This window comes from Phaethon aethereus (assembly GCF_964289735.1).
Source record: "Phaethon aethereus genome assembly, chromosome: 2".
In the NCBI taxonomy this organism is placed as follows: domain Eukaryota; kingdom Metazoa; phylum Chordata; class Aves; order Phaethontiformes; family Phaethontidae; genus Phaethon; species Phaethon aethereus.
In genome coordinates, this window is record NC_138582.1 from 52,095,476 (window position 1) to 52,111,987 (window position 16,512).

A 16,512-nucleotide genomic window follows, 5' to 3' on the forward strand; every position below is an offset into this window, starting at 1 on the left:
TTATGGGTCTGTAAGCAATAAAGAATTAAATCTCATCTCTGTCAGTAGCCCAGTTCTTAGGTATGACTGCAGTAACCAGTCATAAAAGCAGTGCATTATAATCTAGCTGTAGAAGTGCTTACAGAGAGGTCTAGTGTGTCTGTATCACTTAATTGTCTTTGCTCCAAGGCCAGCTCATGATTCTCTGTATCCGTATTCTTTCTTAGAGGCTTTGCATGTTGTTTGACTTCTGATCTCTCAAGGAACACTCTGCCTACATGTTCATCGTATGTTAAAAAAAAGTGGTTATGGGATATTAACCAAAAGAGAATTAGTTTTACAAATAGCTACTCGGATTTTCTTTTTTAATTTTTTGGTTGGAGCATGAAAGAAAACATCCATTGCTTATACCAGGAAACTGAAAAATTACTCATTATGGGAAGGAAATCTTGTAAAATTGTCACTAGTACAAGCTTTTTGCAAGATTTAAAGGCAAAACAACCAAGTTTGCTATGATTTAAGTATTGTGGGTTATTTCTCTTTTGGGGCTCATACTGTCATCTTGCTTTAGCAAAAGAGAATTGGGTATGCTGCATTTTTAAAAGAATTTTCAGATTGTAGATCCTCAGTTTATCCATATATGCCATGGTCGTATAACAACAATCACTCTTTTCAGGTTGGTTGTTTGCTCCAAAGATACTTTTATATGTTGGAAAGAAGTTTAGCTGTTTTTTGACAAGATTTCCTTTTGATAGTAGTAGTTATGCTGACATAACCAGAGCTGTACTACCATCAGCTGCAGTCTTCAAACAAGTCTCAAGAATCAGTCCAGATTTATTAGGTGGAAAGGGGGATATTTTCATTCTGGATTAGTTCAGATTAACCACAGGGCTATATATGTGGCTGTGTTGGCACAGCTGAAAGGGTAGTACTGGGAGATGGAGAGCAATTGGAGGGAGCTTCTTAGGACAGCAATTCCACTTCTAAAAAAGAAAAAAATTCAGAATATGGGAATTTAAGTTGTTAGCATGTTAGGAGTGAATTCATAGGCCATTAATGTACTTCAAGTAAGAGGACTGCTAACTTCTGTAAACTACTCTGCATGTATTGCTAATCAGGTGTGTCCACATGGGGAGCTAGTGCACCGTACACAAAAACCAACTTCCATTGCCTACTAACTTCTGTGGCTGTTTGAGAAATCAGTAAAAACAGCAGCCAGTCTGAATTAGGAGTATACTCTAAAGTGTAATTCTTTCATACTTGAAGATGTGATTTGCCTCTCTAGCGCAGTATCTGCACAGTAAATATGTATTTCAACCCTAGGCAATTTGCTGAGAACTGTACCTGGCAGTCGGGTAACATACAGGCTAAAGGACTTGGTATCTGTCGTTTTGTGGTTTCCCCAGTGAAATGCTTTGAGGGTCCTGCAGGATTCTTTCTGCTTTAACTGAGTTTACATAAGGCTTTCTAGCTGGAATAGACGTGGAGTTTTTCTCTTAGATTACTAAACACAAGCAAAACTGGACCATACGTTAAACTGTCTTAAAAGCCAAAGAGGCAGGAGGTAAACAGCTGTAGAATAGAAAGCTCCTGCTTTTGAAGACAGATGGGAACTGCATTTTATGGGGGAATTATAGAGTACCTCTGAAGTTTTGTAGTTTCTATAGCTCAGTGTTCCCAAAGTCAATGTCCACAGTTAACATATTCCTAGTCACTGAAAATAAAACCAGCTGAATTCGTACCAGATTATTTAACTTTTGATTTAAAGAATTTCTAGTTATATCAAGAGTTAATAATTTTGTGTGATTATTTTTTAAGTATCGGAAGAGCTATTGCTATGGGGGCAAGTATTTTAGGGTTAAATTTTCCTGTTGTTAAAATGATGCCAAAGAATATTTGTACAGTGAAATCTTTTTATACAGTGATAGATGCAATTTGAAACAACTAAAGATTCCAATTTCCGCTTTAAACAAAGTGTTTTAAGTATTACATTATGCGCTATTTTAACAATTTGTGTAAATATTAAGTCAGAGTTCCTCTGATTTTTGAAGCTATTGATAGAAATCGAGATTAAGAAACTGGTTGTCATTCTAAAGTTAGAATTCCTTACTGCTAGTGTCACAACTGGTACTCCAACAGTGAGAACACAAATTCCATTTGTAAGTAACTTTGCTATTTAGACATGATTGTAAATGATTTTCATGCAGAAATCCTCCCTACCCTCAAATACTACACTTGCTGAGAGTTGATAGAGGTTCTGTATTTTTTTTTCATTTGAGATACTCTCAGTACTAGAATACCCTGCACCTTGTAGAAGAAGAGTCATAAGCCAATTAAATAAATCTCGCCTCTTTCAAATCTCAGAAGTGTATTCCTGTATGGCCTTATTTCCCAGTCTGACACCTCAGTAAGTACTCTGCAGGTGCCATCACCACCTATCAACAGAGAACTGTTCTCTGAGATGGGGACAGGTGCTGTGGTACTATCAGGGCAGGGCACCTCCTGGGATGGGGTATTTTGCTTTGCAGAAAATGGTGTTTAAGAACCGAAAACAAAGATGACTGATTAAATCCTGACTTAGAGCTTCTCTTAGAAAGATCAAAAGGCTTTTATGTTTGTGTTCAATGTAGCTTTTAGTTACCCTGAGAGAATTTCAAGAAGACTGTATTGATAGTGTACTTTAAATATTGCTATTTATATTGATTATGTTTTTTTACATTTTATTGACAACTGAGTTGGTATTCCATCTTATTTTTCATAACAGTAAATGTTCCATAAACATATCTTTCAACCTGCTATTGATGGTAAGAAAAATCTCATAAGGTAGGGCAGAAAAGAGATGATAGATGAAAGTTCCAGCTGTACAGTTCTACCACAGCAGCTTTTATTGTTTGCTGTCTTGCATTTGATCCAATTTATTATTTAAAAGAAAAACCTCTTAAAAAATGCAGTTTGGATATTGTTTTCAGTGTATGCTTTCAAATAACTTTTGGGTTTAATAGGATATTGTTTGCCGAAAGCTGTCAGTTACGAGAAAAAAAAATGTTAGATTTTCTTTCTTTTTTGTTTTTGTAACAACTGCAGGTCAGTTTCAGTCTTTTTCTGTGTTCAGATTTCCAGAGTTGGACAAAATAGATGTTTTTAATTTTTCTTTCATGCTCTGATAAATTTGAAATGCTTATTGCAGCTATAAATAGTAATCTGTGTATTTAGGGAAGTGAGCCAAAAGTTAGTGTGCAGCAAGTGAAGCTATGTCTAATGTCCTCTAGTTCTTTAATTTACTTTTTACTGATAGCAAAATATTTAACATTTTCTACTTCATAATTGGAATAAAATCAGCAGTGATTTTAATTTCCATTTCTTTTTGTCACTCATCCAGCAGAAAAGGGAAGTAGTTTTGCCTTTGGTTCTGTTAACGTAACACATTTGAATGTCATTTCACCCTTCATATCTAGACTGAATGGGTAGGGTTCATATTGTGTAACTCTTTTTCATAAGTGTGTGTGTGTGGGGGTGTCCTCTTTTTCTTTATATTTGGCTTTTGAATACTGTGTGGTCATTTTGTATTTGAAAAGGTCTTCATTGTGCATAATGCATTCAGTTTTGGGCCCCTCACTACAACAAGGACGTTGAGGTGCTTGAGCGTATCCAAAGAAGGGCAAAGAAGCTGGTGAGGGGTCTGGAGCACAAGTCTTCTGAGGAGCGGCTGAGAGAACTGGGGTTCTTCAGTCTGGAGAAGAGGAGGCTGAGGGGAGACCTTATCGCTCTCTACAGCTACCTGAAAGGGGGTTGTGGCAACGTGGGTGTTGGTCTCTTCTCCCAACTAACTAGTGATAGGGTGAGAGGAAATGGCCTCAAGTTGCGCCAGGGGAGGTTTAGATTGGATATTAGGAAAAATTTCTTCACCGAGAGGGTGGTCAAGCATTGGAACAGGCTGCCCAGGGAGGTGGTGGAGTCGCCATCCCTGGAAGTGTTCAAAAAACGTGTGGATATGGCGCTTCAGGACATGGTTTAGGGGACATAGTGGCGTTGAGTTAATGGTTGGACTTGATGATCTTGAAGGTCTTTTCCAACCTTAGTAATATTGATTCTGTAGTGCATATTACTGGGGATAGTCAATTTCTTTAACTACTGTAAAGAACAGAAAAGGTTAAATGACCCAGGTTTTGTAGGGTGGGGGGGGGGGGTGTGTGTGTGTGCTGTTTGGTTGGGGTTTTGTTGTTTGGGTTTTTTTTTAATTAAACATGATTTAATAGAAGTTTATCACCTGTAAAAGCCTGATCAATCTGGTGGAAATAGGGAAATTGCCATTTTAAAATCAATTTTTTCTTGTTTTCTTTTGGCTGTGGCCAGTAGAAAAACACTCTCAAGGAATTTCACTGGGCAATAATTAAATCTGCAGTAGACACTTCTTTTTAATTACTATCAGGTAGTGATTGATTTATGACCCTGACATGAAGGCTTAAAACACACTTTTAAATATCCTATATAATATAGCTGTTTTGATTGCATATATGCATGTGTAATTATTTCTGAATCTTATTTAAACTTTTTTCTAGTGTCTTGTGTTGATGAATTCTTCAGGTTTATGTGATTTATGTGGTGTCTTGTATGTATAATGTTATTTCTCAATTTATTGACCGTTCTCCTGGGGTTTTCTTTGTTGTTAAAGCATAAATTGGATGATCTACTTTTTGTATGTATCGTACATTAAATTGTATTTCTGTCATATCCTCTTACGTTCATTTCTTTTCAATGTTTAAAAAAAAGCCCTTTTTGATTTGTTTCAGGTGAAAGACATTCAGAGACTTTAATCACTGGTTGCTTGTCTTGGGATTCCTTCTGCTTTTACAGTTTCTTTTATGATTGCTTTCCTCAAATCTAACATATCATGGTCACAAATACCATGGCTTTTTTTTTTTCCTTGCATGTTGTACCTCACTTTTCCTATAACAAATACTGCTGGTAATCAGAAAGTGAACACAGGTATTTTGAGTAGTTATTATGGATTATTTTTTAATTAATTTTTCCCACCAAACTGTCTGGGTAGTGGTCAATTCCCCCCCCCCCTTGGATCAGTTGCAATAGGAGTTCCTTCTTTCTGAAGAAAGAGTGCTTCAAAATTCAGTGTAATTGCCATATATTTATCCCTGTTGAATTTCAGCTGGCACCATTCTGCTCATTCTTTCTTCCACAATTTTCGTTAATTAATGTTGCAACATCTTCAAATGTTGACTTTTACTAACCAATATTTTCAGGGGATATCTATATGTTCCTTTATTCTTTGAGCTTCATGTGAGGTTATTGCTTATTTCTTTCCTTTGAGCAGATTCTGATCAGTGAAAGAGTGTACCCCTGGACAACATATTTTTCCAAATGGCTTTGACAAAAAAAACTTGTATTAAGAAGTTTTTGTTAAATATGCAGCTAAGTGGTTTAACTTATCTAAAAATTCCTAATAGATTAGAAAGATACAGCTTCCCTATATTGACACTTTAGTAACTCATCTTTATTTTTATCATCCTTTATAATGATTTTATAATACTGTAATTATTGTCATCAATGTACTTGTAGCTTGAGTATCAAGGCTCACGGGTTTGATTTCTAGTATTGGTTCTACTACCTCTTTTATAAAAGGAGATACAGTGTTTGCCTATCTTCCAGTCATCTTATGAGGTAGTTTAGTTTAATGAAAGATTGAATTCTTTAGAAGCTTGGACCCTTTTCTTGCACTATTTTCAAGAATCTGAAATGGCTTCACACATATCTTTGGGCTGTTTCCATATCCAGAAGCTCCTCTTGCTAAATTATTTTCTAGTAGTACCTTTTTGTGTGTTTTTAATTACTCCCTCGGTTCTTTCAGTTCCCTGTGGTTTGTGAAGTCTCTTGCAGGTTTTTGTATCTACTGGGATTTTTTTTTTTAAAGCCTTAATACTTTTTTTTTTTCCCCCCCTGTCCTTGAATGTGTGTGTTCTCAATGCTGTTTTTTGACCGCTGCAGTGTTTGTCTTAATGTTAAACAATAGTTGTTTTGAAAACTTCCAGAACAAATTTCAGAGTTGGGATATATAGTTTTGTCTCAAATAACCTTTGGAGGTTTTTTGGTCCATCTTTCCATGCATAGGGGCTTGCCCATGTTTGTGCAATAACACCTGCAGGAAACCTGCTAAAAACCTGCAGAAACACCTGCTAAAACCTAGTTATGATCTAAAATGTTTTAGTACGTCACACAACATGCTGATAATGGAAAATACTATGAACATTGGATTTACTGATGATTTATACTTGGAATCAAAGAAGTTCATTTTAATTCTGAAAATACTTCAACTTTGTTTTTTGGCTTTGTTCTCTTTGCTGAAATGGGGCTATTGTTAAGCTATGAGCTTTAGCTGCTCATGTGGAGGTACCAAGTGTGTTGGTTTTGCTGGTATTTCAAAAATACTTTCTAAATAAAAATAACTAGTCTCTTTTTTTCTGTTTTTGTTTCTTTGTATATCAATTTTAGATAATTTCTGTTAGATGCAAAAGTAGGATGATAGCTTTTTGAAGGTGAAGGGAAGGAAGACAACTCTTCTGCTAAAGAAAGACTTAACTTTGGTTGCTCACTAGTGGAGGAAGATCAGGCAGAATGGAGCAGCATTTCACTCACATTGTTCAGAGGGTAGAGCTGCCTTTCACTCTTACCTTTTCTACCTTCTGCTACTTTTGCTGTGGGATGAGGAATAAACTTGCTGATGCAAGGTCATTCTCTTATGGAGAAATGAAAGGAATTTAGTAAGAGAAGTCATCTACTTGCATGCATTTTCCTTCTTCCTTCCTCCTGCTGGAAAAAACCTTTTCATTGATTTCTAGAGGAATTTTTAAAAATACTGTGGGGAAAAGAATACCTGCTTGATGTATTTGAAGAAATGTTGAAAAAATAAATTAATACCATTTCCCCCTTCCCCCTGCAAAGTGAATACGTGTGTGTGTGTGTCTGTATTACCCAGATGTTGCCATCTTCAAGGCCAAAAAGTGCTGTATTACACTCGTTTGGAAAGGGTTACTCTCTTCTACTGTACTGCATCTTGTCTTTATGAATGTCCTGAGTAGGCGTGGGTGTAAGGGTGGCTGTGCGAGATGGGTTCTTGGGGACCCTCCCCTTGGCTCTTCCTATGAAGAGAAATGTTGAAAAATACGCACATGGTTGTCTCACAGGAAGGGTTTGGCATCAATAGTTACGGCCTTTTAGAGAGGGTCTTCAAAAGCCAGAGACCCAGGCATTTGCTCTCACAGAGGTGGTTTTTATTCCCCTGAAAGCATTTGGCTGAGGTATGTGAGGAGGAACGTACAGTCTCGCAGGTGTTCTTAATAGGAAAACAAAGCTGGCTACTAGCAGTGTCTGTGTCTCCTTACATTGCTGTGAGTAGAACCTAATAGTAAATTCCCCCTCGTATTTACTGTTTTTCTTGCTCTCTCTCTCTCTCCGAACTCTCAAGGTTATTCAGTTATTTTCCTCACAATTTCATTAGGAAATTTGCCAAAAACATCCTTTCTAGGCAGCTGTCTCTGGACCTTTGGAGGCCAGCACTAATGTGCTTCCAGTCTGTAGGGGGTGTTTGGCACGAAATTATGAACTAGGCCTTCAGCGCTTCGGGGGAGAGAGGGGAAGAGATCGCAAACATTTTACCACACCCAGGTGCAAATTTTTTGCTCGTCTATGAGCATTCAGAGGTTTTCATCACATGTTGTACCTGTCTTGTCCTGGTACAAGGTCTGTTAACAGCAGCAAATTGTTGATGTGAGAGAATTACAATGGAAGAGCTCTTTTTTTTCTGTTCACCAAATGTTGCTTTGAAGGAAAGCTTTTGTGTGTCTGAGGGGGAGTGACTCCAGCACTCTTAAAACTATTCAGGTATAATTTTTTAATGAGGCATTGATTTGTTGGGGGTTTTTTGTTGTTTGGTGGGGGTTTTTTTTTTTTAATCTTGAAGCTTGAAGGTGCTGTCTGCATGTGGTACTTCATGTAAAATTGATTGAAATACTAAACGTTTTGCCAAAATTAATATTGGGAGGAGTTAAAAGGTATCAGAAAGAGCAGGAAACGCATTTCAGTGCTTGCTTTCATACCCCCACTTAACAATATAGGCAACTGCTGGACCGTATGTACATACAATATATTTGTCAGACTAACTGCTTCTGGTGTTTGACTAAACTGTCTCCTTTCAGCCACCCACACAGAATATGCCTATGGGTCCGGGAGGGATGAGTCAGAGCGGCCCTCCCCCACCTCCGCGCTCGCACAACATGTCTTCAGATGGTATGGTAGGTGGGGGCCCGCCTGCACCACACATGCAGAACCAGATGAACGGCCAGATGCCTGGTAAGTTTTTCTCCTCTAAGACATTAACACCAGCGTTGCCTGGCAACTGAAACGACATGGGGGCTCAAGGGATACTAGATTGTTGATGACAAAACTGCTTTGAATGCCCCCGAGTACAAGCTCTCTTAGAGTTTGTTAGCTACAGAGCTACGTGACCTGTATTCAGTGTTTATCAGGCTGCCCTTGGGCTTTGATGTAGCTGACACACAGCATTCCTCTGATGAACAGAACTGGCTAAATTTAGTCTGTTTGAAACGGCGCAGTACAGCTGGCTTTAGAAGGCTTATTGGGGAAAGGTATTGGCCTGTGGCTGAGTGAACACAAATCCTTCCATAAAAAGATAATGTGAAATACATTGTAGCTAAATAATTAGATAATCATAAAATAGATACATCTTAAAAAGGGTGTTTCGAACATGGGTAAACATCAAAAAAAAAAAAAAGATCACTTTTATACAGAAAGTCATCCAGCTTCCAGTAATCCTCTGTGTTCTTTATTATTGAAGATGTGTTGAATTGTAAGGGATTTGTGAAGAAATGGCCTGCAGATTATTGTTCTAGGTGTAAATTTTAAGTCAGTTTTTATGCCATCCTGTTTTGTAATAAAAGGAAAAGTGCATGGGAAGTCAGAAACAAAGCAGTGAAACAAGATGATAAAATTCCACATTGTACCTACCACTGCTGGCTTTGGCGTAACTATTCCCTTTAGCAGTCAGATCAGAATGGAGTAGGCCCTGGAAAAGCTTGCTTCTTTATATAGGGGCTGTTTTCCAGAATTTCTGCTCATAAAGTCATACTGGCTATTTCATGTGAATTGGCTTTCAGCTTACAGTTGCATTCCCAGGATTGCTTTTGTTCAGGACCCCTTCATTCTTTTTTTATGTGGAGGAACTTTTCCTATAGAAGCTCTTCAAGGTACTGATTCTTCCAAGAAAGGAAACTTCTATCAAAGGATCTTTGAAAATTCATCTCGGTGGTCACAAGGATAAGCTTCATAACAGCAAACACAGTAAATAACTATGCAAAACTTAATAGGAAGGAAGCAATATGATGATTGCTGCAGTGCCTTAATTTCTGTGCAAATCTTGATTAAAATGAACCAATTTCTGTGCAAATCTTGATTAAAATGAACCTGGTAGTGTTAGTGACAGCTTCTCTGAGAAGAGTAGCTGAATAGCCTCCAGAGGCCATGTGTAAAAAGTGTAATAAAAGATCTAGAGAAGAAGTTAAGTGTCATCATACATGTTGGTCATGGTCTGCATTTGGAAGTGGAAAGAGCAATATATGCTGCTCCCTAAGTAGGGCAGCAATATTCTGGTTGTGGAGTCCTCTATCCATCTAAGATCCATCAGCTCCCATGGAGAATAGCATTGCCTCTCACAAATCAGTCTCTTTGACCCTCTAGTGTAATCATATTATTGTTATTATAATGATCTTTTCCAAGGAGAAGGATTACTAAGTCACAATGTGAGCATAATGACTTCACTGCAGAGCCACAGGGGAGAAAAGTCACTCCTTAAACATACATATTTTGTAATTAGATAGAATAAGAAAAGAGCTCTTATGAAAATATGTGAAAGGTAAATAGGTTTGTTTTTGTATTCACCTAGACAGATGCTTAAATACAGTTCCAACTAAGCTTTAATTTAGCCTTTCTTCCAACATATTCCCTTTTTTGCATGTCTGTTCCTTCCCTTCTCTAAGGTTGTCTCTGAGGATGTGAAGATAAACAGCTTAGGATGAGGGCATCTCTCATATCGGAAAGGCATGCTAAAATCTTTTCATAGTTAGGCGTTGGAGAAGGGGAAACAGAATAATCTTGTGAAGTGGATAGCTGAATGATTATTTTCTTTTCTAAGTGTTTGCTAGTTTGCCTGCATATGAGCCTTTGTGTATTTCATAGACATGTATTTGTAATCATTTCTGCAGTGTATGCATTTGCTTTCTGTTTATAGGGCACTTACTCTAAAGCTATGTAGACGCTTTGTAATAGAAGCCAGATACAAAACCTTAAATATCTGAAGAGATGATATGTCCAAAAAATAAAGTCACTAAGGTGCAAACTGAGAGACTCCAGGGTCAACAACCACGAGTTGAGCAGTCTGGAAGAAATAAAATGCAGGCTCTTAAAAATACCAGATAAGGATTTCTGGAAGGCTTTGTCTGGGTAGAGGCTTCCACAGGGCTGAGTATGGGTGGAAGGGTTGATGGGAGGATTAAAAGAACTGTGTAGTGATGGTCAGGGCGTAAGTTGATTTCAAGTTCTGCCATAGACCTATCCCATTACCTAATGAGCAAAGGATGATTTTTCTCATACCTGTGTTCTGGTTAATAAAGGACATGAAGTACTGCTGAGGCTCTTAATTGCATCCCCTGATAAATGAGTGTCTGTGTCCTCTTAAAAGGCAAGGCAGTCATGACAAGCCTTTCTCAGCCTATGGTGGAATTGAGTGTTAGCTGTACCTGTGACAGATTATGGCTTATACCTGAAATAATTACTGTCTGAGGAGTTACACTGACTGAGTTTGTGTGATGCGAAGTAAGGGTGGTCTGGATTTGGAAGGAGATGATGAACTGGGTTCTGCTGGTGGCATGTTAATCTTCCTGATGTCTTGAGCTTGTTCTATTGTGTGTAGTAGGTTGAAAGGTAAGACTAGCTGTAGGGTTCTCTGACCTTTGTCCTGGCACTTGTAGGTCACCTTCCTGAATAACAGGTGTTTGCGTATTGTCAACAGGTTCTCTCAAAGTCATAGAATCACTAAGGTTGGAAAGGACCTTCAAGATCATCAAGTCCAACCATTAAGCCAACGCCACAATGTCCCCTAAACCATGTCCCGAAGCACCACATCCACACGTTTTTTGAACGCTTCCAGAGATGGCGACTCCACCACCTCCCTGGGCAGCCTCTTCCAATGCTTGACCACTCTCTCAGTAAAGAAATTTTTCCTAATATCCAATCTAAACCTCCCCGGCGTAACTTGAGGCCATTTTCTCTTGTCCTATCACTAGTTACTTGGGAGAAGAGACCCACCTGCCCTTTCAGGTAGTTGTAGAGAGCGATAAGGTCTCCCCTCAGCCTCCTCTTCTCCAGACTGACCAAGCCCAGTTCCCTCAGCCACTCCTCATAAGACTTGTGCTCCAGACCCCTCACCAGCTTCGTAGCCCTTCTCTGGACACGCTTCAGCACCTCAGCGTCCTTCTTGTAGTGAGGGACCCAAAACTGAACACAGGATTCGAGGTGCAGCCTCACCAGTGCCGCACAAGGGCATGATCACTTCCCTACTCCTGCTGGCCACGCTATTTCTGATACAAGCCAGGATGCTGTTGGCCTTCTTGGCCACCTGGGCACACTGCCGGCTCATGTTCAGCCAGCTGTCAACCAACACCCCCAGGTCCCTTTCTGCCGGGCAGCTCTCCAGCCCCTCCTCCCCAAGCCTGTAGCGTTGCATGGGGTGGTTGTGACTGAAGTGCAGGACCCGGCACTTGGGCTTATTAAACTTCGTACAGCTGACCTCGGCCCATCAATCCAGCCTGTTCAGATCCCTCTGCAGAGCCCTCCTACCCTCCAGCAGATCAACACTCCTACCCAACTTGGTGTCATCTGCAAACTTACTGAGGGAGCACTCGATCCCCTCATCCAGATCATCTATAAAGATTCTGAACAAGACCGGCCCCAGAACCGAGCCCTGGGGAACACAACTTGTGACCGGCCGCCAGCCGGATTTAACGCCATTCACCACAACTCTCTGGGCTCAGCCATCCAGCCAGTTCCTCACCCAGCAAAGAGTAAACCTGTCTAAGCCACAAGCGCCAGTTTCTCCAGGAGAATGCTGTGGGAGACAGTGTCAAAGGCTTTACTAAAGTCCAGGTAGACAACATCCACAGCCTTTTCCTCATCCACTAGGCGGGTCACCTGGTCATAGAAGGAGATCAGGTTGGTCAAGCAGGACCTGCCTTTCATGAACCCATGCTGGGCCTGATCCCTTGGTTGTCCTTCATATGCCCTGTGAGCACTCTCAAGATGAACCGCTCCATGATCTTCCCCGGTACGGGGGTGAGGCTGACAGGCCTGTAGTTCCCAGGATCCTCCTTCCGGCCTTTCTTGTAGATGGGAGGTCATCTTTCCTTCATGCAAATGTAGTCTCAAATGCACTTAGGCTGGCTTACAGCTTCTCAGAGCTTAGATACTGTCCAAAATTGGCTAAGAGGAAAATGGATTTATGTTTATAGTCAAGGCAGATACTTACTCCACTAACTTTATTATAACACAGAAACTAATTAGTATAGCATTTAAAGCAGTTATTTTAATGGCAAATACATGTTTCATGTCTCATACATTCATATCTCATTCATATTCTGTTTTTCTTTTTTCATTTATTTGTATAAAAAAAATTTAAGCTGTTGTGTCCTTATGTGCAGGAGAACCCTGTAAAGTATTTTGGCAAACTATAGAAAAAGTATTTGTGAAGTGTGTTCTTACTACTTTTCATTTCCAAGGTTTTTTATAGAAACAGAATAGTTTGGGTTCAGAGAGACCGTTAAAGGTCACCTAGTCCAGCCCCCCTCCAATGAGCAGGAACATACTTAGCTAGATCAGGTTGCTCAGAGCCCCATCCAGCCTGACCTGAATGTTGCCAGGGATGGGGCATCTACCACCTCTCTGGGCAACCTGTGCCAGTGCCTCACCACCCTCATGGTGAAAAATTTCTTCCTTCTATCTAGTCTAAATCTACCCTCTTATAGCTTAAAACCATTACTCCTTGTCCTATGGCAACAGGCCCAGCTAAAAATTCTGCCCCCATCTTTCTTGTAAGCCCCCTTTAAGTACTGGAAGGCTGCAATAAGGTCTCCCCAGAGCCTTCTCTTCTCCAGGCTGAACAACCCTAACTCGCTCAGCCTGTCCTCACAGGAGAGTTGCTCAAACCCTCTGATAATTTTTGTGTCCCTCCTCTGGACCCTCTCCAACAGGTCCATGTCTTTCCTGTGTCTGAGGGTTCCAGAGCTGGACACAGGACTCCAGGTGGGGTCTCACCAGAGTGGAGTAGAGGGGCAGAATCCCCTCCCTTGACCTGCTGGCCTAGCCGCTTTGGATGCGGCCCAGGATCCAGTTGGCCTTCTGGTCTGTGAGCATATGTTACTGGCTCATGTCCAGCTTTTCATCCACCAGTGCCCCCAAGTCTTTCTTACCAGGGTTGCCCTCAATCCCTTCATCCCCCAGCCTGTACTGATACTGAGGGTTGCCTCAACCCAGGTGCAGGACCCTGCACCTGGCCTTGTTGAACCTCATGAGGTTCACACAGGCCCATTCCTTGAGCTTGTGCAGGTCCCTCTGGGTGGCATCCCGTCCCTCAAGCTTGTCATCTGCACCCCTCAGCTTGGTGTCATCTGCAAACTTGCTGAGGGTGCACTCGATCCCACTGTCTGTGTCATTGGTGAAGATACTAAACAGTCCTGGTCCCAATGCGGACCCCTGAGGGACACCACTTGTCATCGATCTCCATCTGGACATTGAGCCATTGACCACTGTCCAGCGGATGAGACTGTCCAACCAGTTCCTCATCCACCCCACAGTCCACCCATCAAATCCATCTCTCTCCAGTTTGGAGAGAACGTTGTTGTGGGGAACCGTGTCAAAGGCCTTACAGAAGTCAAGATAGATGACATCCGTAGCTCTTCCCTTGTCCACTGATGTGGTCACTCCATCATAGCAGGCGACCAGGTTGGTCAGGCAGGACCTGCCCTCGGTGAAGCTATGCTGGCTGTCTTGAATCACCTCCCTGTCCTCCATATGCCTTAGCATAGCTTCTAGGAGGATCTGTTCCCTGATATTCCTAAGCACAGAGGTGAGGCTGACAGGTCAGTAGTTCTCAGAGTCCTCCTTGTTACCTTTTTTAAAAATGGGTGCAAATGTTTTGCTTTTTCCAGGCTGCAGGGACTTCACCTGATTGCCAAGTCTTTGTTTTCAAATATCATGAAGAGTGTCTTGGCAACTACGTCAGCCAGTGCCCTCAGGACTCTGGGATGCATCTCATCAGGTCCCATAGACTTGTGCATATTCAGGTTCCTCAGGTGGTCTCAAACCTGTTCTACAGTGGGAGGGACTTGACTTCCCCAGTCCTGTCTTACGATCCATCCCTTTGAGAGGTATGGAAAGAGAGATTGCCAGTGACGACTTAGGCAAAGAAGTTGAGTACCTCAGCCTTGTCCTCATCCGTTGTTACCAGTCTGTCAATCTTGCTCACCAAGGAGGATATGCTTTCTTTGACCTTCGTTTTCTGGCTGACACACCTATAGAAGCCCTTTTTACTATTCTTTGCATCCCTTGCCAAGTTCGGCTCCAGCTGCACCTTGGCCCTCCTGACTCCATCCCTATGCAACCGGTCAGCATCCCTGTTCTCTTCCCAGGATACCTGTCCCTGCTTCCACAGCCTGTGCATTTGTTTCTTGGCCTTTAGTTTGCCCAGCAGGTCTCGACTCAGCCATGCTGGTCTCTTGCCTTTCTTTCCTGATGTCTTACACCTGGGGAACAAGAGCTCTTGTGCTCTGTGGAAGGTGTCCTTAAAGGTCTGCCAGCTCTGTTCTGCTCCCTTGTCCCCGAGGGCAGTTTCCCAGGGGGTCCTATTGACTAACTCCCTGAAGAGATGGCAGCTTGCTTTCTTAAAATTCAGGGAATTCACTATCAATTTTTGATGCTATGGTCTTAGCTTTTTCTCTGTCCTTGTCTTCTAGCTTCTGACTAACAAACTACCTGATTTTGACTCCAGAACATACGCATGCCTGGCATTTCATGTCCCAGCTTTTTCTTATGAGTACTTTCTCCTGTTTTGGTGCTACCAGAGATGTGAAGTTTAAATCAGCCTCTTAGAGAAGGCATTTTATTTCTTCAACTTCTTCTCTCTTGCGGTGATTTTTGATTTCCCCATTTTGCTTCTTATGTTACCAATTTTCTAAAAACCTATGTGTGCTTGGCTAGCTCTCTGAAATCCATTATTGACAATTTCTTCTTCTAAACAAAAAGGAACAAAACCCCTCCCAGGCTTTGAGCTTCTGGTGCTAACCCTGTATTTTCTTTTATTTTCTTAGGAAAGAAATTAAGAAAGTCTTCTAGCAGTTCTGCAATAGTTGCTTGACACTACAGTCTGGAGCTTTTCTTTACCTTAGCTTTACTTGTAGCACATTGATGATTGACCTCATGGTTAGAGATTATCTCACTTTTTCAGAATGAAACTGTCTCCATCTTCTCAATATTACAGAGTTAGGCAGTGTTGAATTGCAGAGGGGACGGTATAGGCATCTATAGGTCTCTGTCATGGTCATAATCCTATTCATAGAGCTTTTTTTTTCCTGTATTTGTGGGGGATCTGCCTTTGTTCAGTTCAGCAATCTCTGCTCACCTTGTTTTGCAGGAACAGTGAACTGCACATGTGATACCTTTTCTAGCTTTTTCATTTTCCTTGATAAAATAAGCTTATGTGTTCATTTCAGTAAGGTGTCCTGAAAAGGGCAAGAGGGTAAATGTTTCTTCATGTTGGCTTTTAGTAGCTGTGTTCGTTGATCATTGTTATTTTTTTCTTCTGCATCTTTTTGTTTGCAGGTCAGTTGTACAAGTCTCTGTGTCCTCATTTTAGCCTTCATTCTGGCCAAGACAGGATTTGGGAGCTGTTTACATCTGAAGGCAGATACCTCTCTTTATTTTTTTGGTCTTCTATGGGGAGATATGTAACCAAATCACTATATTCCTACAACTCTACTGGCATAGTTTCTTTTAAGTTCCTCTTCTAAGTTTTCTGTATTTCTTAGATTTAATTCAGAGAACAATCCAATTCCAATCTGTGTTGTCAAGAAGAGTGTAAATAAAAGGGTGAAGAGATGTAGTTGGCCTCATGGCTATATGAACAGGTTGCTTTTCCTTTGAATGTTTGCAAGCGTGAGAGGTGACCTAATAATTTGATGGCTGTCCTTCCAGGCATTATCTCCCACTCTAGTAATCTGTAAATACAGTTGCAGAATATTGTCTGTAGATGGTATGTTCAAACTATGTTAAGTATGCCTTCAGCCGTTTTTATTCTACATGTATTTGTACCATGTCAATGTTAATGCTGCCTGACTTTTGAGAAAAAAAAATAATTAACTGTTACTTCCATCAAAGTGTCTAGTATGGTTTGTTTGAAGA

The 16,512-nt window shown here is 40.8% G+C and overlaps 1 protein-coding gene across 3 annotated transcripts in view; it reads left to right on the forward strand.

Annotated features, from left to right (window-relative positions):
- Nucleotides 1-16,512, forward strand: part of SS18 (SS18 subunit of BAF chromatin remodeling complex) — a gene marked incomplete at both ends in the record, with an annotated part of 45,568 nt that overhangs the window by 10,428 nt on the left and 18,628 nt on the right. For all 3 annotated transcript variants that reach the window (XM_082015464.1, XM_082015465.1, XM_082015466.1), the window contains one exon: nucleotides 8,187-8,340. In XM_082015464.1, the coding sequence (XP_081871590.1) occupies nucleotides 8,187-8,340 (154 nt within the window). The remainder of the gene's footprint in view (nucleotides 1-8,186; nucleotides 8,341-16,512) is intronic.